General features: G+C 46.3%; 1 protein-coding gene across 1 annotated transcript in view; it reads right to left on the reverse strand.

Annotated features, from left to right (window-relative positions):
- Positions 1-346: 346 nt before the first annotated feature.
- The window catches only part of Notch2 (notch receptor 2), a 106181-nt gene continuing 80069 nt past the window's right edge, over positions 347-26458 (reverse strand). Inside the window, exons 17-33 of the mRNA XM_033758404.1 lie at positions 22926-23154; positions 21706-21907; positions 19418-19571; positions 18850-19034; positions 16880-17012; positions 11873-12109; positions 10954-11066; positions 9576-10081; positions 7955-8302; positions 7072-7214; positions 6711-6921; positions 6198-6294; positions 4709-4877; positions 3825-4126; positions 2967-3114; positions 2619-2716; positions 347-1831 (exon numbers count right to left, since the gene is read on the reverse strand). Coding sequence (XP_033614295.1) covers positions 461-1831; positions 2619-2716; positions 2967-3114; positions 3825-4126; positions 4709-4877; positions 6198-6294; positions 6711-6921; positions 7072-7214; positions 7955-8302; positions 9576-10081; positions 10954-11066; positions 11873-12109; positions 16880-17012; positions 18850-19034; positions 19418-19571; positions 21706-21907; positions 22926-23154 — 4646 coding nt within the window. The 3' untranslated portion in view covers positions 347-460. The remainder of the gene's footprint in view (positions 1832-2618; positions 2717-2966; positions 3115-3824; positions 4127-4708; positions 4878-6197; positions 6295-6710; positions 6922-7071; positions 7215-7954; positions 8303-9575; positions 10082-10953; positions 11067-11872; positions 12110-16879; positions 17013-18849; positions 19035-19417; positions 19572-21705; positions 21908-22925; positions 23155-26458) is intronic.

Genomic DNA, 26458 nt, shown 5'->3' on the forward strand with positions numbered 1-26458 from the left:
CTTCAAGACTGAGAAGATGAGACAGGTCAACTCAGGCAGAATTCCAGGGCACAATTCCCAATCGGACTCTAGTGTAGAACCTTCTCATGGATACACAGAAGCCCCCAGGGCTTAAAAGGCAGTCCAAGCTGCAAGAATGTCTGGGCTTACAGAAGGCATCCATCCTATTCTAGGACGAGACTAAACGTGGCCCCAAGGCTTGTATCTATCTTGCATGTCCATGAACTTAGCTTGCTGGCAAGAGATCGGGAGGAGCCATGTCCTCCCCGCAAAGTCCTGCAAATACTCAGGAAAGCCGATGGATTGCTTCTTGGGCATTATCTGAAGCCTAGGAGCACCTTCCTTCTCTTGCCTTCAAAAGCTGGTCACAGAGATTTCTTCATTTCTCTTCCGGATGACCTTCATTTGTTCCTCAGCAGCATGTGCAATGGGCAGTTCTGTCTCTACACAGGAGGCAGACTCACGCGTAAACCTGCATGTTGCTGTGTGGTGGCTCAGACATGTGTGGCCCAGGTCCTCGCTGACCTCCTCCAGCACCCCCAGGAGTAGGGCTGGTGGTTACATCTGACCAATCAGAAGCAGAGTGGGGCGATGAGCTTGACCACTGGTCAGGAGAATCTGGGGACGGCGTCAGGTAGGGATGCTCGCCTTGCAGGCGACCACTGTGACTGGGTGTTCGCTCAGCGGCACTGGAGGACGCATAGCTATGCTGGGATGGGGGTGTGGGGTACTTGCCCACCGAGGCTGGGAAAGGATGATAGGCTGGCAGAATGGTCTGCGCTACCTGCCCGTCCTGCTGGGGCATCATGGCAGTGGGGAAAGCCACACTGGGCAAACGGGCCATCTCAGGAATCTGGTACATGGTGGGCAGGGGGCCTGCAGCGGCTGGAGGGCAGGCGGACTGAGGCTGGGAAGCCCCAGCTGGCTGGGCAATGCTGCCTTTGGGGATGAGCTGGAAAGTCACGATGGGGGGCAAGGGCTCCCGTGGGGTGCTGATGTGCTTCCCTTCGGGTGGCCTGCTCTGGGGAGCCATGCCGGGGTGGGTGCCCTCGGTGGGAGTCAGGACCATGCCAAACATCTCATTGTACTGGGTCTCGTTCATCTCCATGCGGTTCATCCAATCTGCTGGCACAGTGACGGGACGGAGCCTACTCAAGCTTCCTGCACTGCCGCTGCCTGGGGGGACAATGTGGTGGTGGGACAGGAGCTGGCTCACAGAGGGGAGCACGGTGCTGGCCCCGGGAGCCAAAGGCTGCATTTCGTGAAGGTTAGAGAAAGACAGGGCATGCTGCGCATGGACCGGGGCTGGGGGTGCGGCAGCGGCCAACAGAGGGTTGGGTGAGGCCTGTAAGATGCCGGGGGATGTGGTGTCAGACATGTACGTGTGAGGAGACTCGAGAGAGTCGACGGGGGATAAAGTCACTGAGCTCTCAGACAGCTGGACCTTCTCACTCAGAGACTTCTTCCTCCTGCTACCCTTGGCATCCTTGGCCTCCTTGGCAAGGTTGGGGAGGCTACTGGGCATGGCGCTCTTGGCATTGGGCCGTCTGGGCTTCTTGCCCATCGGGGTGTGCTTCAGACTGAGGAACGACCTGTTGGGCCCGCAGATGACCGGCGAGAGCGCGGAAGTCAGCACAGTGCCCGGGGGGCTTGGGGTCACGTTGTACTCATCCAGGAGGCGCACAATGTCGTGGTGCATGCGGTCCCGAGCCACGTCCCGGGGAAGGCGATCCATGTGGTCCGTGATGTCCCGATTGGCAAAATGGTCCAACAGGATCTTGGCTGCTTCGTAGCTCCCCTCCCGGGCAGCGAGAAACAGAGGAGTCTCTTCCTACAGAAAAGACCCACATGCATCATACTCAACAACACTTGTAAGAACACAGCGGGGTCTCGATGTTTTCTTCATCAGCTGGCTCCCTCAGACACATTTTCCTAAGCGCTTCCCTCATGAAATCTGAACACCACAGAAATGCTATGGATCACCCTATGTACTGAGTATACATCTGTGGGTTGACCAGAACACCAAGTTTTCCTCCTTAGGAATTTGTGAAATAAACCATGACTCTAGGCGAGAACTCTTTAAAAGAATGCTGAGCTTATCAGCCTAAAGTAAACTGGGAAAAATGAGAGAAAGAAAAAAGAGAGAAGAGGCAAAAATGGGTAAGAATGAACGAAAATAATGAAAAAGTGGAAATGAATATGACAAGACGAATTAGGGAAGGGAAGCACGACAGAAATTCAGAGAGAGAAAACCAAGTAAGAAACCATCGTGACATCCAAGGACAGAAAAACAAAACATAGAGCCAAAAACATCCACAACAACAACAACAAAAAATTGACAGAAAACGAGAAAAGGAAATTAGTACAACAGAAGAGAACATCAGAGAAAAGGACAAGTCAGAGAAGAGAGAAGGCAGGTGAGGCCATACCGAGTCGTCTGCAGGACAGCCCGGCAGGGTGAGTCTGACACACCACAGAATAAGCTCAGTATCTGGCCTGCAGCATGCTGTGCGGACCCAGTTCCTGTCCAACCTGCTTCTAAATCTGTCTGTACTGATCACGGGAGAAGCTCCACACAGAAAAAGGGAGGGCCTGGGAGGTGAGGTCGCAGCCTGTACCTTGTTGTCCTGCATGTCGCGGTTGGCTCCATTTTTTAACAGCAGAAGAGTAGCCTCCACGTTGTTCACAGCAGCTGCCCAGTGAAGAGCTGATTTTCCTGCAGGGGAAGGCATTTTTGTAAGCAGACCATGAAAGAACACTCTCTTCCCTTAATCTAGGGATTCTGCACTGGCTCAGTTCTCTGAGCTCAACATTTGAGGAAAGAGTGAAATGAATTAATGAATGAAAGAAGGAGTGACCCTCCGGTACATCTGGATCTGAAATAGTCCTCGAAGGACCAAGCAACAATTCTCCTACATAGGTGTGTCATGCCGATAAGAGTTCAGATCCCACTCCCTTGTCCGTACCGTGGTCATCCACTGCATTCACATCTGCCTGGCAGTTGATCAACTCCGCCACCATTCCCTCCACGGCCAGGCGGGCGGCCAGGATCAGCGGCGTGGTGCCATCATTCATTCTGGCATCCAGATCAGTTACTCGGTTGCGGATCAGAATCTAGAAGAGGAGAAGTACAGAGAGTCACCCGGACGAAGGCAAACAACGAAACTAAGGTCGGGAACAAACGCATTCACGCTGAGGCTGAACTGTAAGTTCCCGAAGGGCAGGAAATCTTAACTTTGTGCCCAAGATTCTATCACAGCCAATCAATGAACATCTGTTGGATAAATGAATGAATGAGCAAACCTATAAATGGGTGACCCAAACACGGTGGCCCACATAAAGCCATGTATTTCTACTTTCTAAGGAAAGCAGAGCATCGTGGGGAAAATCACTTCAGTCAAGATGTAGCAAGCCTGACGTGATTTAGAACGCTTTTAATTTCATCAAAAGTTAAAATGAAAGGGCATCACAGAGTATACCGTCAACTCATGTCAAGAAAATGGCTAATTAGCAGTTGGGAGCCCATACGGCCAGGTCAGGTAGATCTACTGGGAATAGTTAATGTGAGGCAATGCATTTGGGAGGCAACTTTGTACACCCAAAGACTGGTATTATCTACTGTCGGCTCTATCACTGTACTGCTTCTTGTAGTAGGTCAGCTGACTTCCTCCCTTTCCCTTCTTTTTCACCTAGCAAACATGACTAACCTCTCAAAGAATTAGTGAACAAATTCAGTGGACTATTAACTGCCAGAATACAGATAAAACACTGTAGTCCTCTCAGAAATGCGAATTGTTCAAACCACCTCTGCTCATGTCCCCTACCTGGAAGACGCCTTGGGCATCAGCTGCCACTGCGGCATGGAGGGGGCAGCGGCCCATGTTGTCCTGAGCATTGGCATCTGCACCTGCATCCAGGAGGCGCTTGGCAGCGTCAGCCCTCGAGTATCGGGCCGCAAGGTGCAGGGCCATCTCACCAGTCCGGTCTGTCTGTGCTTGGAGACTGGCGCCCTGGTAGACCAGGTCTGTGATGATATTGGCAGAAGAGTCCTCTCCATCTTCATCCTCATCACTCATATCTGAGCTGCCTCCTCGGAGAGAAGCCAACATCAGTGGGGTGCACCCATCTGCAGAGAAGGAGAATTCCAGGAAGTATTCAAGGAGGAGAAGGAAACCAACCCTAGTACTGAAACACTTGTATTTATTTGCATGAAGGTATGCTTAAGAGGATTTCTTGTTCTCCTTCTTTGTCACCTACCTAGCCACTGATAATGCCATTTCTATAAACAGTAGTGGGGAAGTGAGTTTTTCTGAGCTGGGCCTTTTCTCTTAAGATGAACAAGCTTTTTTCAAAAGTACAACATTTTTAAACACCCAGTACTAACAGAACTACATGCACAAGACATAACTAATTCTCTATGTTCTGTTTAGGGATAATGTTTTTCTATCTACTAAAATCTAAGCCATTTAATGAGCCTATTTTTTCTCAGCATGTTGCTGAGAATATGGAACAATATGAAACCCTTCCCTTTCTCGTGAATTCCTAACTTTTCTGTGCCTATAGTCCCTAACACATACACTTCCTCAAACTGATTTAGAAAACATGAAATTGGCAGAGAGCATATGGCCAGGTGGGGCAAACATAGGGCCAACCACGCAGAAGCAAGGCAAGCACTGCCTGGTGAAAGGGGAAGGCTGGCAGTACTGACCTGGGCCCCGGACATTCACGTCCAGCACGTCCACCTCCTGCTCCGCCTGAGGAGGAGTCAGAGCCAAAGATGGCGTCCGACGGATGTCTGCGGCTTCCAGGTGCTGCTGTGTCCATGGGCGTCGATCGATGGGGTCATCTTCTTCTGAGAGCAAAGCCTCGTCTTCAGCCTGGCGGGGGACAGTAACACTCCCTGTCGGTCTCACTAGCCACCAGAAGGTGCAGGCAGGGAGCGGAGCCAGGGTCTCCTGCTACCTCTTTAACCTCCACCCAGCTTCCTCTTTATTCCTGCTCTAACGCTCTACTTCATCAACCCCCTTAGCTTCCCTTGTGGCTCCCGCTTCTCTCTTCTCAGTCATCTGTGCAGTTCACCTCACTTCCCAGCCCAGAGTCTACACTTGATCCCCAATATGCTATTTTTAGATCCCCAAAACCCCATATTCTTGTATCTGAGCCTCTGCCCATACTCTTTCCTCAGTGTGCAGTGGTCCTCCCCTCCCCAATTCTCTAACTGTACCCACTCTTCAAAAAGAAATTAAGACTTTAATTCCTCTTATTGGTCCTAAAAAGTACATTCTGCCTTCCTGTGCTCAACTGACCATGTCCTGAGTACTTACATGGTACCATGTGGCAGCCTCTACAAGCTGGCTATAAGGTTCTCGAGAGGAAGGAATAAACCTTGTCCAAAGCTGCCGCCCTGTGCTTAACACAGTATCCAGTAAGAGCAAGCACTCAGGAAAGATTACTGAATAATGAGAACTAAGATAATTTGAAAGCAACTAAACTTCACTGAATTCTTTTTCTTCCCCCGCTGGTACCGGGGATCAAACTCAGGACCTTGCACTTGTGAGGCGGGCACAGCACCACTGAGCTACATCCCCAGCCCTTTATTGAATTCTTAGTATGCGACCAGAAATAGGTAGGGGACATTAAGCCACTGTAAATAAAATGTCAGTTGTTATCATCATCTCTTTTACAGATGAGAAAGAGGACGGTAACTCGCTGACTGCTAAGGGGCAGACTTCTGCACCTGAACCGAGTCCAGGCCGCACTGTCACGGTCTGCTGGCCCCGCCACACAGAGCCGTGCACGCAGGTGTCCTCAGCCCAATCTCGCTCTCACTGCATTCACTTAGTTTCCTGGGCTCCAGATGTGTAGCCCCTAAAGTCAATGGCCACTGGCTTCCCTCACTGCTTAATTACCTCTCTCCTTACAGAGACTGACCCAGACACCAGTCCTAACTCAGCTAACACTAGTAGGGCACTGGAGGATTCTGTTTAAGAATTCTTGAAAAACATCCATAATTAACCCAAGGTCATCAATGCCCTAAGGTTCGCTGCTCTTCATGGGAACCTGAGGTAGCCATTATTTGGGTAACATAAAAACCATCACCCTTTCCTCCCACGCAGGCCACTCTTGAACCAAAGACGAGAAATGCAGAATGCGACTAGATGATGGTAACAACGGTGGCCCTGCCAAGGCCAGCTCACCTTGGCTTTCTTTGGTTGGGGTCCTTCATCGTCCACCCAGTGTTCACTTGTTCCGGAACCAATGAGGTTAGCCTCTGAAACTTGCACGGACAGGTTTCTGGGATGGAATTATACCAGGAGAAACAAGAGTGGAGGTTACAGCATAAACAAGAGTGGTTTTCAATACTTTTCCACAACGACCCACTCCTAAAGCTGTGCTGTAACTTCTGGGGGCCTGGGCCCAGAAAGGATGGGCAGTATTTTGTGTGTAAGCTTTCATCCTTTCCCTTCACAATGAGCAAGCACTTCTGAGAAAGTGGGTCCCAGCACAGAAGCTGACACCACGGCAATAACACAGGGGTACAGAAGAGACGCATCTGGACTCTGACACGCTGTCACCGTGAGCCCCTCGGAATCCCGATGGGGGAGATGAGGGGCCAGGGCTTAGACTTTAGCGTCATGACTCAGTAAAGTGCTTTCCTATTCACCCTTGCTTCCTGCCGTGACCTGTGCCTTGGGGGCAAATCCACTTACTTCAGCCCAACCGCATCCTGTCCCACAGGCTCCCGCCGCTTGTGGTTGCTGGACTCTCGGCGAAGGGTGAAACCTTCGGGCAGCCAGAGGGAGCCATGCTTGCGCTTCCGTTTTGCCATGATTACTCCCAGCAGGATAATAAACAGGACAAGGACAACAGCGACAGCGAGCAGATAGAGGAGCTGAGTGCCTTTTGGAATCAGCGATTCACCTGAAGTTCAGAAAGACAGGGTCAGCGTTATAGAACATTAGCTTCCTGGCGGCGGCATTAAATTCACTTAGAGAAGCACAGGGCTGCGCACCAGAGTGAGAGCCCCAAGTGTCTTTCCCAGTCCTCCCGCTTAGCACCAACACTACTCACTGACGACAGACACAAGAGGGTAGGACAGGGTTCCCTGGATAGCATGAGAGGCCAGCAGAGCCGCGGCCGCGTCTGTGTTCTTGAAGCACTGCTCGGAGTCTTGCACACACTGGCGGTTGTCAATTTCCAGAAACACTGTAGAGCTGTGGGTGCCAGGGGAAAGAGGAAGATGAGGGAGGGTAGGTGAAACAGAAGGATGCAGCAGGTCCAGCTGCCTGAACTTTTTGAGCTCTTGTTCTCCGAGGTCTCTACATTCACATCCGCACCGTCTGGAAGATTGAAAATGTGGTGTATACTAGCAGACATGAAGGTGCAGATGGCAGAGTAACTGAAGCTTACTGTCCTTGTCAGAGAGGCTTACTGTCGGTGAGGGTTCTTGAAAATAAGCCAATGATTAATACAAAAAAGAACCCATAGCCAGGCACGGTGCTACTCGCCTGTAATACCAGCACTCTGAGAGGCTGAGGCAGGAGGACCACGCATCTGAACCCAGCGTGGGCAATTTAACTTAATGAAACCTTGTCTCAAAAAATAAAAAAGGTCTGACAATGTAGCTCAGAGTTAAGGCCCTGGGTTCGATTCCTAATACCACAAAAAAAGAGTATTCAATAATAAAGGGTATTGAGGCAGCTCTGGTAAAAAATTAGGGCCTCCAGCATTGAGAAACCCCTCCCATTCCACCCCGTCAGCCCACCTTCCCCAAGTCCACCCTCAAGGCAAATCTTTATTCTTAACCCTTGGATGGCGGGCTTGTCTTAGGGGTAGGCCATTCTACTTGCCTCAGCTTTGAATTTGTATAGGTTGAGTCCTGACTTTTGCTGGCATATCAAAGTGCTCAGCTTTATATAAAAGCTTTTAAGACGTTTAAAAACTGCAAACCTACCCAGCCACCTCCTGTTCTTGTTCATCAGGAAGAGACCTTCGTGACACCTTCTGCTTCCTCACGGCAGCTGACTTCTCCCCGTAGTAGGGGTACACCATGGGGGCCCCCTGGGAGTCCTGTTTGATGCGCAGGTTGGTGTGCAGCAAGGTGCCCAGTGCCCGCAGGAAGCTGCGAGCGTCCTGCAGCAGCTGCTCAGGGGGCATCAGCACCACGATGACCAGAGTCCCCTCTGCCAGGTTCTCAGGCCGGTCGGTGGCACAGTCCAGCCCGTCCCAGCCGCATTCCTCACTGTTGCAGCCCTGGTCACAGTGGTTGTCTTTGAAGTGGTCGGCACAGTACTTGTCATACCTAGGCAGTGTGGAGAACAGACGGGGAAAGGGGTTCAGCATGGACTAGAAATGGACGCGGTTTTCCACATGGAACGACTGTGCATTTTCCTACCTATCTCTGTGGCCTATATCAGGGTCCAAATGTCCCTGACGGTGCGGAGCGTGCAGTATGCACTGCTCAGTGTTACGGGTACTGACGGCTCCCAATGAGGAATCGCACTGTGCTCATTATGCTCTGGGACTCCCGCGCAACTCACAATCGTGTTTAAGTCAGATTTTTAGATAAAAGTTTGAAATCAAAGTCAGCCTGACTAATGCTCCCTCTGCTTTGCATCCACTTCTCCCTCCCGAGACTGGAGGGCTTTACAAGTCAAAGGTGTCCGCGGTGGTTCCACACTCTGGACGGTCAAGAGTTGTTACACTGAGAAACCTGTCAGTCACTATAGCCAGTTTCTTTCCCTTTCTGCAGAGAATCCCAACTACAGACGCTAAGGAGACTCACGTTCCGCACAGGATACGAGATTAAATTTGCACAGCTGCCTTCAAACATTGGGAAAAGAAAATAACCTAAATGATGCACAAACCATTCTCCCACACTCTCCTCCCCTCAACCCCACACCTTGAAATTTGTACCATTTAGTTCAACTTGGTCATGTAGTCCCATGAAAAGACCATGAGCCAGGAGGAGCTGTGTGTGCTCTAACACGTGCTTTAACCTTCTGGACCTTAGTTCCCTCACCTGTGAAAGACTGTGAACGACACCAAGGCCTCACAAGGTAACAGAGGATTAACTAGGGTTAAATTAGATGGAGCGGTTAATAGAAAGTTTACTGTGTAGACCAAAGCATCCTGTAACTTCAACAACACAGACCAGAAGGGCTAAGGGGCCTAATCTAGCTCCTCCTTCCCGATCAATCTAGACGGTGAAAGTCAGTCTTAGGGAAAGGGGTGGGTGAAGAGAGAGGTACAGACCTTGCCATCCATCCTGAAGGCAGGTTATGTGAGAAGCTGCCTGAGCGTGAGTAACACCACTTCCAAAAGTTACTTCCCCCAGGGGATCAGGAGAACAGCGGGTGAGAAGGCAGAGACAGGCAGAGGGGGGGCGGTTACGCAACGAGCATCCCTGGCCTCTGCAGCAGGGAGAGAACAGGGCAGCGCACGACGGGACGAGGCTGGCACCATCGGGATGCAGAGGCAGCTCGGGCTGAAGCACTGGAGTGGTTAGGAGCAGGGGTGCGAAACCGAGGCGTGTTAGTGACAGTGCCCTCAGCTTCTGGAGCCCGAGCCCTTACTTGCAGGTCTTGCTGCTTCCTTGGCATTCAAAGTTGTCGAACAGACACTCGGCCGTGTTGCACAGCTCGTCGCACTGGTTGTTGATGTAGTCCCAGCAGGGCAGCGGGGAGGAGCAGTTGGCCCAGGGGTCCTCCATGGTGAGGGAGCAGTCGCCTCCGTCCCACTGGCAGGCGTGGCTGTTGCAGGCCTCGTCGCACACACCGTCCCGAGCTTTGTCAGCGCAGTACTGACTCGCGCAGGTGACAGAAGGCGTGCTGGTAGGGGCCGTGTAGAACTGACAGCGGCTGCCCCAGAACGGGGCAGAGCAGTGGCAAGAGTAGTACGGAGGCTGGCGCTGAGGGGAGCAGCTGCCCCCGTGCTGGCAGGGGCTGCTGGCACAGCCCGACTCGCATTCCTCGGGGTTGGGGCAGAAGCAGCGGGGCCCGGAGGCCGTGTGCACACACTGCTCCCCTTTCCTGCACTTCACTTGTCCACAGCTGCTCTGGCATTTTGCTCCCGAGAACCCCTGTGGGAAACGGCAAAGAAAGAGGACGGTGGATGGGCTTGAAGGTTTGCCCCGTTCTCCCTTCAACCTCTTCTCCTCCACGCTACGGAGAGTAAGACTAAAGCCTCGGTGTAAGTTTCCTCCATGTCGCCTCTGGCACCAAGTTTCAGGAAATGACATCTCTGAGGCAGCCAACAGGGGTGAAGTGAGGACTCCAGGGGGTGGCTGTGGAGTTCGCTCACTTTGAGTTTACTTGTAGGAGTTCAGCCCACAGGGTGAAGTAGAAGAAGGGCTGGGCACCCTTATATCTATCGCCAAGCACCTCCCTAACCACGTTTAGCTCACTCCTCCTATGGCTGGGGGCGGAGACCCTACCCGAAGCTTCGGATCTCTAGAAGAATTTTGCATCTCGCTTCATTCTTGCATTTCCTGCTCGGTCCAAACCAAAGTTACCGGATAAGTTTCTTTTTGCTTTTTCTCCACACATAGTAATCTCTGTTTTAGAGAACTTTCAGCCTTTGTCAGTAGTGAAAGTGTTTGCACAGCAAATGACTAAAATTAAACTTTCTTATAGCTTAAGACGCAACTTGCTCCCAGTGGTCCCAATGGTCCCTCTAAAGAATAATGTTTCATTCACACTGGATAGACAGTGGCCCTAATTCAAGGAGACATCCCATCACTTCTTGTGGAGTTTTTCTTAGTGCGCTAAAGGCTGTCAGCGACTGGGAATCTCGCAGTTCCTAGGAATACCTAAACAGCTTTCCATGGAAAAATACAAGCTGGAAACTGAGAAATCTCCCCACTGAGGAACTTGAAAAACCCAGGTTTGAGCTGCTTGGAGGCAGACTGTATGGAAGAGAACATGCATCTTGAATCAGCAGCGGGCTACTTACAGGAGGACAACGACAAATGAAACCATCAGGCATGTTGCTGGCCACAGAACAAGTCCCTCCATTCAGACAAGGCATCTGAGGACACACATCCACGAAGGTTTCACAGTGACGGCCTCAAGGCAGAAAATAAAAAGCAGTTTCAAAAGGCAGAAATGGAAACCTCAAATTACTGAAAAGAACCCCACTGGGATGGGAGCCAAGCGCAGACCGGAGCAAGGGGTGGGAGTTCAGCTCTGAGCCGACAGGAACTGGAGGAGACCAAGCAGGTAACGCCATGGATGACAACCTGACAGGCCACGGCTGACACAGCCAAGCCCTCCTGTCTACACGGCAAACACAAGGTGCACACCCTCAAAGCTGCCCACAAGGAGGAGTGGATGTGACTGAGCACATTGAAAAAAAGAAGGGGAAAGTAAAATCACACCTCAGTTTTTCAAGGTACTGTAGATTTAAAAACTGAAAGAAATGGTTAACGAACTGTTCATGACATTCTGTTAGTATCTTCTTCACAGGACAGGCTGTACCAGGTGAATGTACCCAACTAGGGACTGGCAGAGAATTTTCATCCGTGACGTCTCTTTTCGGGGATTTTGGATCTTGTGTAATATGTCTGGTTTGCTTAAAATGCAGCTTCATTTTCCCAGAGTTAATTTACCAGAAACAAAAACTGTTTTTTTGTTCAATCCTTCCCTGCAGTGGCATGACATAATCGATATATAACATCTTGGGAAAAACAAAGGCAGCTATAGATTGAAGCATCCACAGTGCACAGACCTCGCCAAACACCGGGGTTCGGTTCTTCAGCTAAGCTGGTCTAGCTTTCTGGGTACAGGAAAGACACCCCCCAGGGCTGGGACAAGTCACCAGGGCCCACTCCGCTCGCTGGAGCCTCCGCTGGGGCTGGGCGGTGGGGCCTCACCGGTGAAGGCGCTTCGGCAGACACACTGGTAGTCATTGGTGAGCTGGATGCAGTCCAGGCTGCCCTCAGAGCTGCAGGGGTTGGACAGGCACTCATTGATGTCCCCCTCACACCGCTCCCCAGCGAAGCCTGCCGAGCAGCGACAACTGAAGCCCCCAATCCTGTCCACACACTGGCCGCCATTGAGGCAGAGGGGTCCCCCGGCGCAGTCGTCGATGTTCTCTTCACAGAGCAGGCCTGGAGGACAGAGAAGATACGGATTTTGAAAAGCTTTGGAGCACTGGTCTCCAGCAAGGGACAGCCACCTTGCTGGGACTTTCATAATCCATCAGATTACACTCCTCAATCTATGTGGAACCTTTTACATCAGGCAGGGCGGAACACAAGGCTGCCACCTTCCTGATGAGCAATATGAGGAAAAAAACATGTTAGGGCATCACATCTTCTCCCCACGCAATCCGAAGACCTAGGTGTAGGTACGCTTATCTGTCCCAGGTAGGGGCAAGGAAACTGAGCCCATGGGAGGTGCGGTAATTTTTCATCAATTATCTTCACTTCAGCACAAAATACATAAAAACAGTTCAAAAAAAGGACAAAACTTAGTGAATACCTAGATCATGACTGTGTAAAAATACTGTTAAGAACTGAAACTGAATTTTGAACGAAAAATATTTGAAGTATTATAATCATTCATTTCTTTCTGCAAAATAGTGTAAGTTTTATTGTATCTCATTTGAAAACAATAAATAGGAAATATCCTGCTGAGAGTTCAATGGTGATTCTAACTAAAATAGAACTACCATACCACAAATGTAACCGAGCTATCTTGGATGAATAATTTCAAACATTCTTTAGAAAGACAAAAGAAAGATATCAGTAACTTTTAGACACTATTCTGGCTAATTTTAAAAGTTACAGCCGGGGATTTAGCTCAGCGGTTCAGGGGCCTGCTTCGCAAGCACAAGGACCCGAGTTTGGTCCCCAGTACCAAAAAAAAAAGTTACGAAAACAACCAGTTCTATATTCCTGCCATTTGCATTTGTAGTATACATTAAAAGAAGACTTAAAAAGAAAAAAAAGAGAAAAGTAAAGTAAATTTCATTTCTCAACAGCAACTGGAAATATAAAAATACCTATGAATGGACCAGGGAATTGGCTCAGTGGTTCTGCCCCCTTGCCTCGCAAGCGCAAGGACTCGAGTTCGATCCCTGGTACTAAAACAAACAAAATACCTACGAATAATTTTAATAAGAATGTGCTGCCCTATCTGAAGACAACTTTAAAATTATCATGAGAGACACAAAAGCAGCCTTAATAGAAAGACATACCATTATTTGGTAGGAGGACTTCTTGTGAAAGTTATAAATTTTCTCTATATTCTATAGATTTACTGTGACCCCAGTAAAAATATACTGGAGGGATTCTTAAATAGACAAGATGATTATAAAATTACATAGAAAAATGAACCACAGAAAACATGAAGATCCTTAACAAGCAAAACAAGCTGCTGGTAGATTAATAGAACAACAGAATAAAAAAGAATGTCGAGAAAAACATCCAAACACAAACAACTTAGAATTTGATAAAAGCGCCATCTCAAAGCATTGCATAAAAGATCAAATATTCAGCAATCTGTAAGGGCAAGTTAGTAGCAATACGGAAAAAATGCTTACGTATTCTAGTAGTTGAAGAAAATATGGGTGAATTCCTTAATAACCTTAATGTGCTCAAGGTATTGCTAACTACACCTCAAAATCCAAAAGCCATAAAAGACTAGTGTTCAACCTTATTAAAAATAAAATTGGGCCGGGGATTTAGCTCAATGGTTCCACTGCCTGCCTCACAAGTGCAAGGATCTTAGTTCCATCCGCAGTACCAAAATAAATAAATAAACAAACAAATCACAAAAAATAAAATTAAAAAAAATTAAATCTTCATGAAAAAGAAATCACAGAAGTTAAAATTATAAACACATCTTATTCAATCTACCAATTCTATTTCTGAAAATTTATTCTACAAATATGCTTATACACATGCAAGTTAATCCAAATGTCTATTACAAGGGCACTAGTTAGGTATTGTTGTAGTTTATATATAGATGTCCCCGCAAAGCCTCATGCACTCATTGGTGGGATTTTTCGGAGCAGACCGGATCTGGGATTAAGGGTATGTGATACTAAATTAGTCCCCCACTGATTGGCTTTGCATAGTTCTGGGTGTGGAAGGCACACCCCTGGTGAGTAGCACCAATCAGTAAGCTTATAGCCTGGAATAGAATATAAAGGCAGAGACAGAAGGCAGGCTTGCTGCTTTGTTGCCTTCTGCCTATTTTGCCATGGACTATTTCTCCCTGCCACGCCACCCTACCTTGGAGCCAGCTGACTATAGACTGAAACCTCTACAAGTTATGAGCTGGTATAAACTTTTCCTCCTTTAACTTGTGGGTGTCAGGTATTCTGTCTCAGCAATGAGAAAGTAACTATGATAGGTATATATCTAGATGGCATGCTCATAAGGGGAAATCCTGAAGCTAGAAAAAAAATATTAAATAAAGTTTATATTTTCATATCGAAATATATCCCTGATTAAATTTTTTCAAACAAGAATAAAATAATCAGTCTAATAGTTTGTCTTCAGAGTAACAACTAGGAAAATAAAAAAAAAAAATCTCTTATTTTTAGCTTCCATGAACATGAAGAGTTCTTAAGGATACTTAAAAAAAACTAGAAAAACACACAAGAAACTTAAAGTGGTAATTACTGGCTTGGAAAACTTGGGTAAAGGGAGTGTCTTTTTACTGCATGCCTCTTATATGAATGTATACATATTTTTGGTCTATATGCATATATTACCTTGTTATCTAATTACAAATTAAACTGAATACAAGAAAGTAAAAACAAAATCTGTATGTGCTCCCAACCTCCTAAAATATTTGATATTTAGGGGCTGTGCCCTAGCTTCCCATCAGAATGGCACCACCAATAATGAACAGCTCCATCAAGTGAGAATGAACTCAAACTCAGCCTGAAGCAAAATAGCAGGGATGGGTAAAAATGTTACAGTTAACCCTTGAACTAGGGAACTGGATGACTATTGAGGACAAGACGCAAAGTTCAGGAGTACCCTAACAAAAACAAGTACTGTGGTAACTCTCACAGTGATATTATGAAACTTCAGTCTCCTGGAGTATACACCAGTGAAGTTAAGTTAGGATAAATAAATACGGTAAGTTCTACATACCTAAACAAACACATAGTCCAATATGTTCAATGACTAAGTAAAATAAACTCAAAGATAACTCCTGCAAAAATAAACTCCTGCACATATGATGATTAGACTACTGAAGGCAATGACAAAGAACCTTGACAACAAGAGAAGTGACATATTATGTACATGGGATCCTCGAAGACATTAACGACTAGTATTTTATTATCAACAATGGAAGGCAAAAGAGTGAGAAGACACAGTCAAAATGCTAGAAGAAAAATACAGTCAATAATAATTGTAAAACTATTATTACAAGCCAACTTTAAGAAATGCTTAGAAAAGGTAAGTTTATGGCCTTACGAAATGACCCATTCTTGGTCTGGACATGTCTAATAGATAAAGGTTGATGGTACTGTAGAGAATTTAGGTTAAGTGCATATCCATGTGCTCTCAAAGATTCCCTAGCCTCTGCAGAAGACAAGTAGAAATTATTAAATAAATTCTGACCATATACTATGAGAGCAGTGAACGCTGCTACATGACCCTGCATGTTTATCTTTCCTCCTTTCCTCTGGACGCCTTAGAAGCCAAGTGTTTTAAACCACATATATAAAGTCCAGAGTAAGGTAGCCCAATCCAATAAATACCGGGGTACATTGGAGTGACAAAAATCAAAACAAAAGAACAAACAATGTTGTGTTAAGCTCTGAGTTTTGAGGTTTAACCAGCTACTGCCAGAAATGCAACTTGTCCTGACAAATACAATAATGTAAAAGAATTAATAATGAATTGGAACTGACACTTCTCTTTCAGCGATGGATTTCTGGAATAAAGAATGAATCTCCTATATACATGACAAACTGTCAACTATCTAAACGCTATTTTCCCTTAGTTTTCTCTTCCCCTTTAACCTCACTCTTCAAGTACATAACTCCTCTACTAGCAGAGTATTCTTCTACCTTAATTCGGCCTGTCAAAATTCACCGACACAGAAGTCTAAAAGAATATCAACAGTTCTCTGAAATTCTTTTCTTTTCTATTTGATACTGAGGAGAATGAATAACTTACTACTGTAGATGGCTTTTCATGTATTTTCCCCCCACAGCCCCTTCAAAACAGGCACTTTCACAACTAGCTTCTCTTCTAACAAAGAGTAGCCAGAGTCGAAGTACTGGCAATGCCCACAGCAGAGAAATGACTCCACCCCTCACTCTAGGGCCCATTATGCCTTACTGCACTACAGTGGCATTTCTCAGGGCAGCGGTGGCGAACCTATGGCACGCGTGCTGCCGTGGGCTACTTGTATCATTGAAAACTCTAAAAGGTTGGCCATCACTGCCTTTATATCAGCCTCCTCCCCTGGATTATGAAAAAGTAGGCAAAGGTTTTCATTTCATCCATTCTCTTACTTTACAGAGGCTAAGACTTGGCTAGCTAAAACATACAAAAGCAGCTAGATGTGAGTTATTTATTCAAGAAGACTATTAACTGCTTTCACTTGAAGCGCCACGGGAAATCTTGCTGACTAGGCTAATTGTGTTGCAATATCGTATCAGTTACACATTCTGTTTTCTGGAATGTAAAAGGTCAAACCACCACCCGAAAGAACAGATAACATGAATCAGTGCTAGCAAGAGACGAGAGGGGAAAATGGCCTACATCACCAGACCGCTGAACTAAATGCTTGTAACGAAGCTAGTAACTGTCAAATTAAAAAAAAAAAAAATCCCTTCAACACTAAGAATGGATCTACAGCGTAGAGAATGGCTTAGGCAGAAGACGAACGAGGCCGATTCATACCCCGAGTGCCTGGCGGGCATGAGCACTTGAAATGGTTCACGAGGTCCACGCAGGTGCCTCCGTTCTGGCACGGCTGATTCTGACACTCATCTACTTCATATTCGCAGTTGACACCCTGGTACCCCGGAACACACTGCCAAGAAAGAGGAAGGACAGGGGACACTGGGTCACGACTGAAAACCACGTGAGGGCAAGTGAGCTGGGGCGTCGCTGTGGCCCTGCCCACTGCCCCAGCTCTTGCAGGCTCCTTTGGGATCCCCGCACCCTCAGCTCATCATGCAGCGCGCGGTCAAGCTCCAGCTTACGAACACTTATGCCCTTCTCTTCCAGCTGAAAAAGTCACTTTACAAAGGAGAAAAGGGCCGAATACGCTGAGGGTTATTTCCAACATGACTTGTCAGAGCTGTGCTTAGCTGTCCCCCAAGCCTTGTGCAGTTATAGACAGGGAATTTTCGGAGGTGGCTGATCTAGCATGTGTGACACTAGGACTAAGGGTGTGTGGTTACTACGTCAGTCCTGGTAGCTGAAGCAGAGTATAAAAGGGGCAGAAAGAAGCCGCAAAGGTGGCTTGGACTTGTTTCTTTGCTATTCTGTTGCTTTGCTGCCTTCTGCCTTCCAGGAACTGTTTCTTCTCTGCTGTGCCTGTCTGCGATCCCACCCTGCCTCAGAGCCAGCCAATTATGGACTGAAACCGCTACAAGCTGTGAGCCAAAATAAACCTTTAATCCTCTAACTTTGGGTGTCGGGTATTTTGTCTCAGCAAGGAGAGAAGTAACTATTTCAACTCCTATGCAAAATTTTTGCTCCCCCTTCTTTAAAAGATACATTCCAATTGTGCACAGGAATAAAGACATGGAATGCGTGAACCTCCAGCTTCATCTAACTACATGTATTTGGGGGAAACTGAAACAGGGATAAGGGCTGAAGATGGAGCTGGCTGGCTATGATTGATAGAAAAGTGATGGTGACGAGTTAACTTCGCCTAGGCCACATTTCACATGCCTGCATGGAGGGCAAGCCCCTCACAGCGTGTGACCATCCAGCGAGGAGAGCGAGTGGACTCCAGGAGAGGGAGAGGAAGCATGGGAGACCAGGGGATGTCACTCAGAAGCCCCGCAGCAGGTCTCTGGGTGGGAGAGAGCTGAAAGGCAGCATCAGCTGCATCTTTTCAGCCCCAGGCTTCATCTTATCAATGCCTCAGAGAGACTGGGTGTACTTGCAGGCTATGCCAGGTAGGCAGGATCTAAAATAAATGACTAGAATTTGCTTATTGCAGGTATGCTTAAAACAACTGGGTGTAAAAATTTCAGGTTAGCACTGACAGGCTTTTCAACCAATGGGCCCAGGCCACTATGAAGAAATAAACCACCAAGGAAATGGCAGGAAATCAAAGCCTTTTCTATGGCGTGGTGGCCTCAATTGGCATAAAATTCATCTCTGTTCTGTTCTGCAAACATTTTGTTCTAACAGCAGTCAGCCCAGGCGTTAAGACAGTGAAACACCCCTTAAAGACAAACCTTCCTGAAATATCCACATGCTGACACTTAGCAGGTGCTATGGTAAAACAGGTTGAGCCACTTTTTTTTTGAGAGAGAGAGAAAGTTATTAGCTGATTGTCGATAACTATATGCAAAAGTGTCTATGTTCAAAGTGGCTCAGTTGTCACTCAGGGAAGTTCCAGGAGCCACTGTGGTGAGCAGGCCTGTGAGATGCACCCTGGTAGCTGCTGGTTCCAAATCCTGGCAGCAAGCACGTTAAGGAAAATGGTTCCAGACCTCCATAAAAAGTCTTTGTCTAGGGCCGTACTAACACACTGCCTAGGGCGGCTGAAGGAAACAGTGGCAGTGAGCACGAGCAGGTGACCGGTAAGAATTCGTAAGCCAGGAACGTAAGACGCAAGCAGCTGAACTCCACACTCTAGCGTGCTCGGGAGCTTTAGGGTCTCGTGGGCTCACTGTCACCCTCCTCACCTCACATCTGTATCCGCCAACGAAGTCGCTGCAGGTGGCACCGTGCTGGCAGGGATTGGAAGCACACTCATCCAGCTGCCGTTCGCAGTAGCTTCCCGTGTAGCCCAGCGGGCACTGGCAGTGGTGCGTGTTGCCAGCGTTGATGCAGACGCCTGAGTTCCGGCACAGGTGCTTGGCAAGCACACCTGGGAGGTCGGTCCAGAGGGGAAAGAGGCATCACAAGAGGGCAACTGAGACACGTCCGATTCAGACTCATTCATGGGCAAGCAAAGCTAAGCTGCCTGACATATCCGATGTTACTCTTGTCTAGTTTTTCACAGATCTCACTACTAGATCTGTATTAAAAACAAACTAGCCCTGAAAGTGGAATATGCCTTTGTTTCCTTTCAAATAATTTGCCTTTCGCTAGCTCTTCAGCCTACTCCTCTCCCCTTTCTCAGAGCTGTGCCCACTCCGATTGTCTTTCCCTCCTTATTCTACAATAATAATAACAACATCTGCCTGAAAAATGCCACTGACCAGTCCATCCTGGCGTGGGTGGCCCTCCGGCCCCGGGAGCAGAGCTCACCTTTACTGCGGGCTGCCGTTTCACAGGAGACATCGGGCACGTCACAGTAGGCACCAGTCCACCCAGATGGACACAGGCACCGGGACTCGGCCTTTTCCTGAACACAAGAGCCGTGGTTTTTACATGGAGACCGGCTGCAGAGATTCACCAGGGTCTGAAGCAAAGGCAGGGGTGCAGACACATCAAAATCCAAATACCAGAAAGGAAGAAAGGAAGTTCTACACTGTTACAAGAAATCAAGGAAAGTACATGAATTTTAAAAACAGGAATCCCCACATCCAAGCCTTAAATTACATGCAGTATTCCAGGTGCAACTCATTATTTTTATAGCCTTCTTTCTCTTTGTTCTGCTATTGAGAAAGTTGTTGGCACGGAAGTTTAAGAATTCGGGAAAACCCAATAGGTAAAGTTATTCTCAGCACTCGAGCTACAACTGTGTCCATGTATACAACCATCCAGTAGGGCTACAAAGGGAGAGGTGAAGCTGTCAGACTCCTTGCGTGGATCCTTCGCAAAATCCACTCGGGTCTCGGCCAACCCTGTCTGGGGTGAAGATGGGTAAAAAGATCTGAAGCCTTTTTACAAATCTAGAATGGTCAAAGAGCTGACTTCTGAAGGGGAGAAAGTCAGGTTTACGAGAAACACAAGGCAGTCACAACAGAGACACGTGGGTGTGACCAGAACCAGCCCTGGGAGGGACTCACAGAAGCATGCGCTCCAGAGCCAGACCCCGCACCCAGGAGCCAGCCGTCTGCCCCTCCTACAGAACCCAAGCCGGTCTGAAGGGTGCCCTACGCATGGAGTTAAAGCCTGACATCTACTCCCAAGTTCTCTGGAGTTCTGTTATTCTCTCATTCTTGCAAAGGTAAAGTTAGCATAAAATCGAGCACAGTGCTGTTTGCAATCCAGGTACTGGCTACTTGGAAAAGTTGAACTCGGGGGGGGATGGATCTAAAGTCACGTATTGCTCCTCGGAAGCTCAGTTTCTCTTCCGGAACTGAAAGTATAGATTTGATTCTTATGAGGACTCCTTCAACCCTAAGAGTCTATGAAGATGTGTACATATTTAAACTTGTTGTTAGTAAGTGCTTGTAGTGTAAGGATAACATTCTTCACGGGGAGTTGGTTCATGTACACAACACATCTTAATTCTTTGTACATCCCCTTCCCCTCCCCTCCTGCCCTCTCCTTCCATCTCTTGGTCCTTTTGCCTTTTACAAAATATCTATCTTCCTGTTTAATATTACCTGTAATTTACCTGGCTCTTTATATATTTGGCTTTCTCAAATAAGAGAAACCCTGTGATATGGAAGCTTGGGAGTCCGGTTTACTTCACTTGGCATTACAGTTTCAAAGCACACTCATTTTCCTGCTAATGTCTCATGTAGTTTGGTGTCAAGACTGCTACAGCCGGGCATGTTGGTGCACGCCTCTAATCCCAGCACTCGTGAGGCTGATGCAGGAGGATCGCTGTGAGTTCAAGACCAGCATAGTGAGTTCCAGGTCAGTCTGAACTACACAGTGAGACCCTGTCTCAAACCTGCCCCCCACCCAAAAAAAGACTGCTACAACATGGCAAGTCAGGAAGATGCTGTGCTTGACCTTTAAAGATTTGATTGCTTCTTCCTCTTTTGTGCCTATTTCCTACACATATTTCTTTGGTCTTTTATTAGCCTCCAAAAATTTTACGCTTGTTCAGCCCAAACACCCACCATCTGATGAGTGGATAAAAAAGATGTGATTTTTTTTATATAATGGAGTACTACACTGCCACAAAGAAGGATGAGCTTCAGACTTTTATAGCTAAATGGACGGACCCTGAGACCACTCTCTTAAGTGAAATAAATCGGACAAACACGTTTCAATACTGTATTGTTTCTCGGCTGTGAGAAACTGAACGTGGAAATAAGGACTGAGTGTACAATGGAGGTTGGGAAATGGACGGGAAGGGTACAAGGAGGAGGGAAGGAAAAAGGAAGGGACAAGAAAAAACCGCAAACAGAAGGAAAAAATGGAAACAAAGGTATGTACACGGGGAGGGGAGGGGGCTTGAGGAGGGAAAGGGATGAGATAAAACACACAAAAATTTATGTTTGTTAATCTACATTATACTGATAGCATCCCCAGTTTAGAATACAGCTATGAAGAAATTACCCACATTTGTCTCAAGGATGCCCTGAAGACCCACACTTCTCTCTTTTAGAAGGGGCTTATTCTGTACAGGCAGGAACACAAGTAATAACTAGCGACTCTGCAGGAGCTGAGTGGAGGGGAAGGAAGTCAATTACCTGGCAGTTCTTCCCAGTGTAGCCCAAAGGGCAGGTGCAGCGGTAGGTGCCCAGGCCGTCCACACACGTCCCCTCGTTCAGGCATGGGTGAGAGTTGCATTCATTGATCTCGTGAAGGCAGAAGGGACCAGTGAAGCCCACAGGGCACAGGCAAGAGAAGGAGTTAATTCCATCCACACAGGTGCCACCATTGAAACAGGAGCTGAGGAACAAGGGGGAGCAACATCAGCTAGGAAACGGCTTCCTCTGACCTGGTATTTGCAATGCGAAGTTTCTGGAGTCTGTAAGATATTACAGCAGCGATGTCCCTGAGCATCCCAAACCCCCACATCCAGTAAATTTTACTTTCTTCCATACTAGACTAGAACCAATATTCTTTCTACAACCAAAGGTTTAGGAATATGTTAAAAGGCTGAGCATATTGGAGATTTCTAGGGAAAGGGAAATTTTCTGGGTTTTGTTATCCTTCTGTAGTTTTCCACATCGTAGTTTATCACTGAGTAAATTTATTTTATATAAAAATGTTAAGCAAATGCTCTTAACTCTGAATTTCTTTATGAACGAGAAACAGAACAAGTATGTTGAAAAAGAAATGAAACAAGCCTCCCAGAGATTACTTAAAGAGTGGTAACAAATCTGCAAAGAAATGGGAATTCTTAGAATGAGAGACCAAAGGGAAAATAGAACAGAAGTATAGCTCTTTCTGGTCTCTAAGCAGGGTTTTGAAGCTTTTCAACCTCTGACCTTTTACTTTCTAACTTCACCTTTATCTTGTCAGGTGTGGCAGTGCGTGCCTATAATCCTGCACTCTGGGAGGATGAGGCAGGAGGATTCCAAGTTCAAGACTAGCCTGGGAAACTTGGAGACTTAGGGAGACCCTGTCTCAAAAACTAAAGAGGTAGTCTGCGGATTTAGCTCAGTGGCGCCGTGTGTGCCTCAAAAGCACAAGATCCTGGGTTTGATCCCCAGTACCAATCCATCAGTCAAATAAAGAGGCTGGGGATGTAGCCCTGGGCTCAATCCCCAGGACTGGAAACAAACAAACAAAAAAATGAAATCCTTTCTGTCTACTGGGAATCGGGGTGATGGGTGATGGGAGGTACCTCTAGAGTGGGGCCCACCAGAGGCCTCTTCCTGCCCCACGGGCCCAGCACTGTACTCTGAAGCTTTCCCCTCCCTCCCTTGCCCCCGGCAGACAGCAATGCCCAAGCGCTGCTTACCTCTCGGTGCACTCGTCAATGTCGTTCTCGCAGTGGACCCCATCGAAGCCCGCCTGGCACCTGCAGGTGTAGCTGTTAACATAGTCGGAGCAGGTCCCCCCGTTCTTACAGGGCTCGCTCTGGCACTCGTTCGTGTCGGTCTGACACTTATCCCCAGCGAAGCCAGGGAGGCACATGCAGGAGAAAGCGTTTGTGCCATCCACACAGGAACCTCCGTTCTGGCAAGGATCTAAGCCGTCGCGAAAGAATCAGAGCTCAGAACAGCAGCAGCCACTTAACTTAGACTCGTAAAGGGGAGCGACCTAAGTCATGCCAAGGGGAGCACAACTCTGACTTTTGTCCTTGGCCTCTCCAACACTGCTTTGTCCTGAACCCTTCATTTATGAAAATACACTCAGTGACACATGTCTGAGGTTTTAACTGGCTTGATTAATGGGATAAAATTAATCTATATCCTAACAATTTTAAAGATTAATTGAATCATAAAACTTTCATTGTCCCCCCCCCATATTTACAATCAGATATGGATATCAGGAGTCTCAATCAATATTTTCAAAAGGTATATGTGGTGATGAGGTGGTTAGTGGAAAACAGAAAAAAAATATATGTAATTCTTTGTTCAAGAAACGTAATTAATCATTCCCCACGCCCCTTACTCTCCCTGCCTCTCTCCATCTCTGTTTCTTTTAGATGTAAGTAATTTTAGGAAACAAAAATATTTTAAAGCATTTTAAAATATCACACAGCCTGATTTTAGAGCACTTCACACTCGCAGCAAAAGCCACAAATGTTGAACTACAATCATTCCATGGTCTATCACAATACAGAAGGCATACAAATCCACACAAGGAAATCCAAAAGATAGCTACTAATTACAAAGGCAAAGGTAAGTCATAAATTTACAAAGAAAACCGAACACTGAACTAAAGAATAAAGTGCCTCTATTTTGCTAAGGGGACATTTGATACACCTCACAGTCATTAAAACTAAATACATTTTAAGACTTATCCAGACAGTAGGGCAACCAAAAGTTTATTTCATCTTTTTTAAGCCAAGTACATAGTTACTATAATTTTCACTGACTGTGTCACTAATATTTACTGAATTATTTTAAATATTATTATAAACATTGCTGCTCCCAATTCATTTAGGAAGAAACTTTACTAAATATTTGGCAATGAATGTGGAAAGGAATCCAGATAGTTGGAACCCGTTTCCTAATTTCTCCATCAATTGTGCCTTGAACATGGATTTTTGTCACCAGTAGAAATTTTTAAACTATTTGTTGGCATGTCTTTCTTCCCTAATGGGGCTTCAAGAAGGCCGGGATTAGGTCTTCACTTATCTTGGCACTGCCAGCTCCAAGTCTACTGCCCTGCACACGTCATCTGGATTGATACGTCCTACGATAGGAGACGCTACAGTTCTCAATGTATTATGACACTCACTTAAGGGCCACACAAGCACCTGGGCACTTGCATGTGGTGAAACTGTTAAGGCTGGAGGAAGAACCACCAGAGAGGAGGACGCAGGATAATTCACAGAGTTTTCACTGGACTGAGAATAGTCCGTGTGCATTTAGCGAAAATGAAACAAGAGGCACTGAGTAGAGTCTTTAGGGAGTACAGTACCTTCGTAGCAGTGAACTACATCGACCCTACCAAAAGGCTGCTTTGTACCTATGTAACAATCCAAAGTAGACTCAAAAGAATCAAACTGCTTCCAAATAACTGAATCCCTAAATGAAGCTTAAAAATACCGTATTTAAGAGATCTTTTAAAATTCAGCACATGGTATAATGTAAAATTGACAATGATTGTGATTCAGTAAAAAACAAAAACAAACAAACAAACAAAAAAAAACCTGCCAGGTAGACAAAGAAACAGGGAATAATCTTTCTAAGAGGAGACAAATCACGACTGCAAAAAGAGCCAGGAATAGCTCATGTGATAAAACGGTAGGTAAGGACAATAAAACAATTACTGACAACTATAAAACTGCTAATTTCCACATGTTCGAGAAGAAAAGCATGAATATGACACACAGAGATAAAGTTATAGGAAAGACTCAGATTGAAATTCTGGAGGAAAGAAATAAAATGTCTGAGGGAAAAGTACAGGATGGGATGAACAGCCAACAAGAGAGTACAGATGAAACAATACATGAAGTTGAAAATACAGCAAGACAACTTCAAATAAAATAAGATACCAGGGGTGAGGGAAGAAACCCTTAAAAAGAAGTTTGGTGAGTAGAGAGAGGGTCAACTTCAAAAAGTATAACAGATATCTAATGAAAAAGGAGAGGGGGAAATTTTCTTTAAAAACTAATATTTGAATGTTTTCCAAATCTGGACCCGTGCATCTTAAAAGATCAGGGAACCCCACATCAAAGGAACATGAGAACACTACCAACAGGCTCAAAATAAGTAGAAAGATCATATCTCAAAGGTAACTATAGGCAAGGAAATTATACATAAAGGAGTACATGAAAGAGTTACAGATCATTTCCCCTCAGAAATAATCAAGCAGGACAACTTCACAGTGCCAAGGGGAAAGTCAGCTAGAATTCTATTTTCTGTGAAAATGTCTTTGAAAACTATAGCAAAATCCGACACATTCAGACGTACAAGAGCAGGCAAAAATTCACTGCCAGGAGACAAGCACTACACAAAATGTTAAAGAAATTTCTTCAGACACAAGGAAAATGAGACTTGATGGACACACAAATCTACACAACAGAATGAAACTGTAAGTAAATATGCAGGCAAAATAAGGATTTTAGAATTATTTTAAAATTTCTTTACCACTTAGACTTTTTGTTTTGTTTTGCTTTGGTATTTTTTTGTTTTTTTGAGACAGGGTCTCCCTATGTAGTTGAGACTGACCTGGAACTCACTAGTAGTCCAGACTGGTCTCGAACTCACAGTGATCCTCCTGCCTCAGCCTCCTGAGTGCTGGGATTACAGGCATGCACCACCACATCCGGCTTTATCACTTCAATTTTAAACTTGTCATTTTAAATAATGCATCGCTTAAAGCAAAAGTGATGTATGTGAAGGTTTCATGAGGTGCAAATTATGTATGAACGCAGGAGGAGTGTGATACAGGTTTACTGTGATAAGGCTCTTTTCTCTATATGAAATGGTAAAACTGAAGCAGAGCATAATGATCTACAGCTGCATACAAAGGCCTCACCACAAAAGGGAGGCACCTAACCTGTTAGTGAGGAAGTAAAAAGTCATCATAAAAAGCACCCAAAAAGATGGCCCTGTTACAGTGGGGCAAGAAAGTGAGGCCCAATATACTCTTTGTTATGAGAAGTCTCGAACTCAGTGATCCTCCTGCCTCAGCCTCCTGAGTGCTGGGATTACAGGCATGCACCACCACATCCGGCTTTATCACTTCAATTTTAAACTTGTCATTTTAAATAATGCATCGCTTAAAGCAAAAGTGATGTATGTGAAGGTTTCATGAGGTGCAAATTATGTATGAACGCAGGAGGAGTGTGATACAGGTTTACTGTGATAAGGCTCT

The sequence above is a fragment of the Fukomys damarensis genome, unplaced genomic scaffold, assembly GCF_012274545.1.
Source record: "Fukomys damarensis isolate Sample0158 unplaced genomic scaffold, DMR_v1.0_HiC HiC_scaffold_33, whole genome shotgun sequence".
NCBI classification, from domain to species: domain Eukaryota; kingdom Metazoa; phylum Chordata; class Mammalia; order Rodentia; family Bathyergidae; genus Fukomys; species Fukomys damarensis.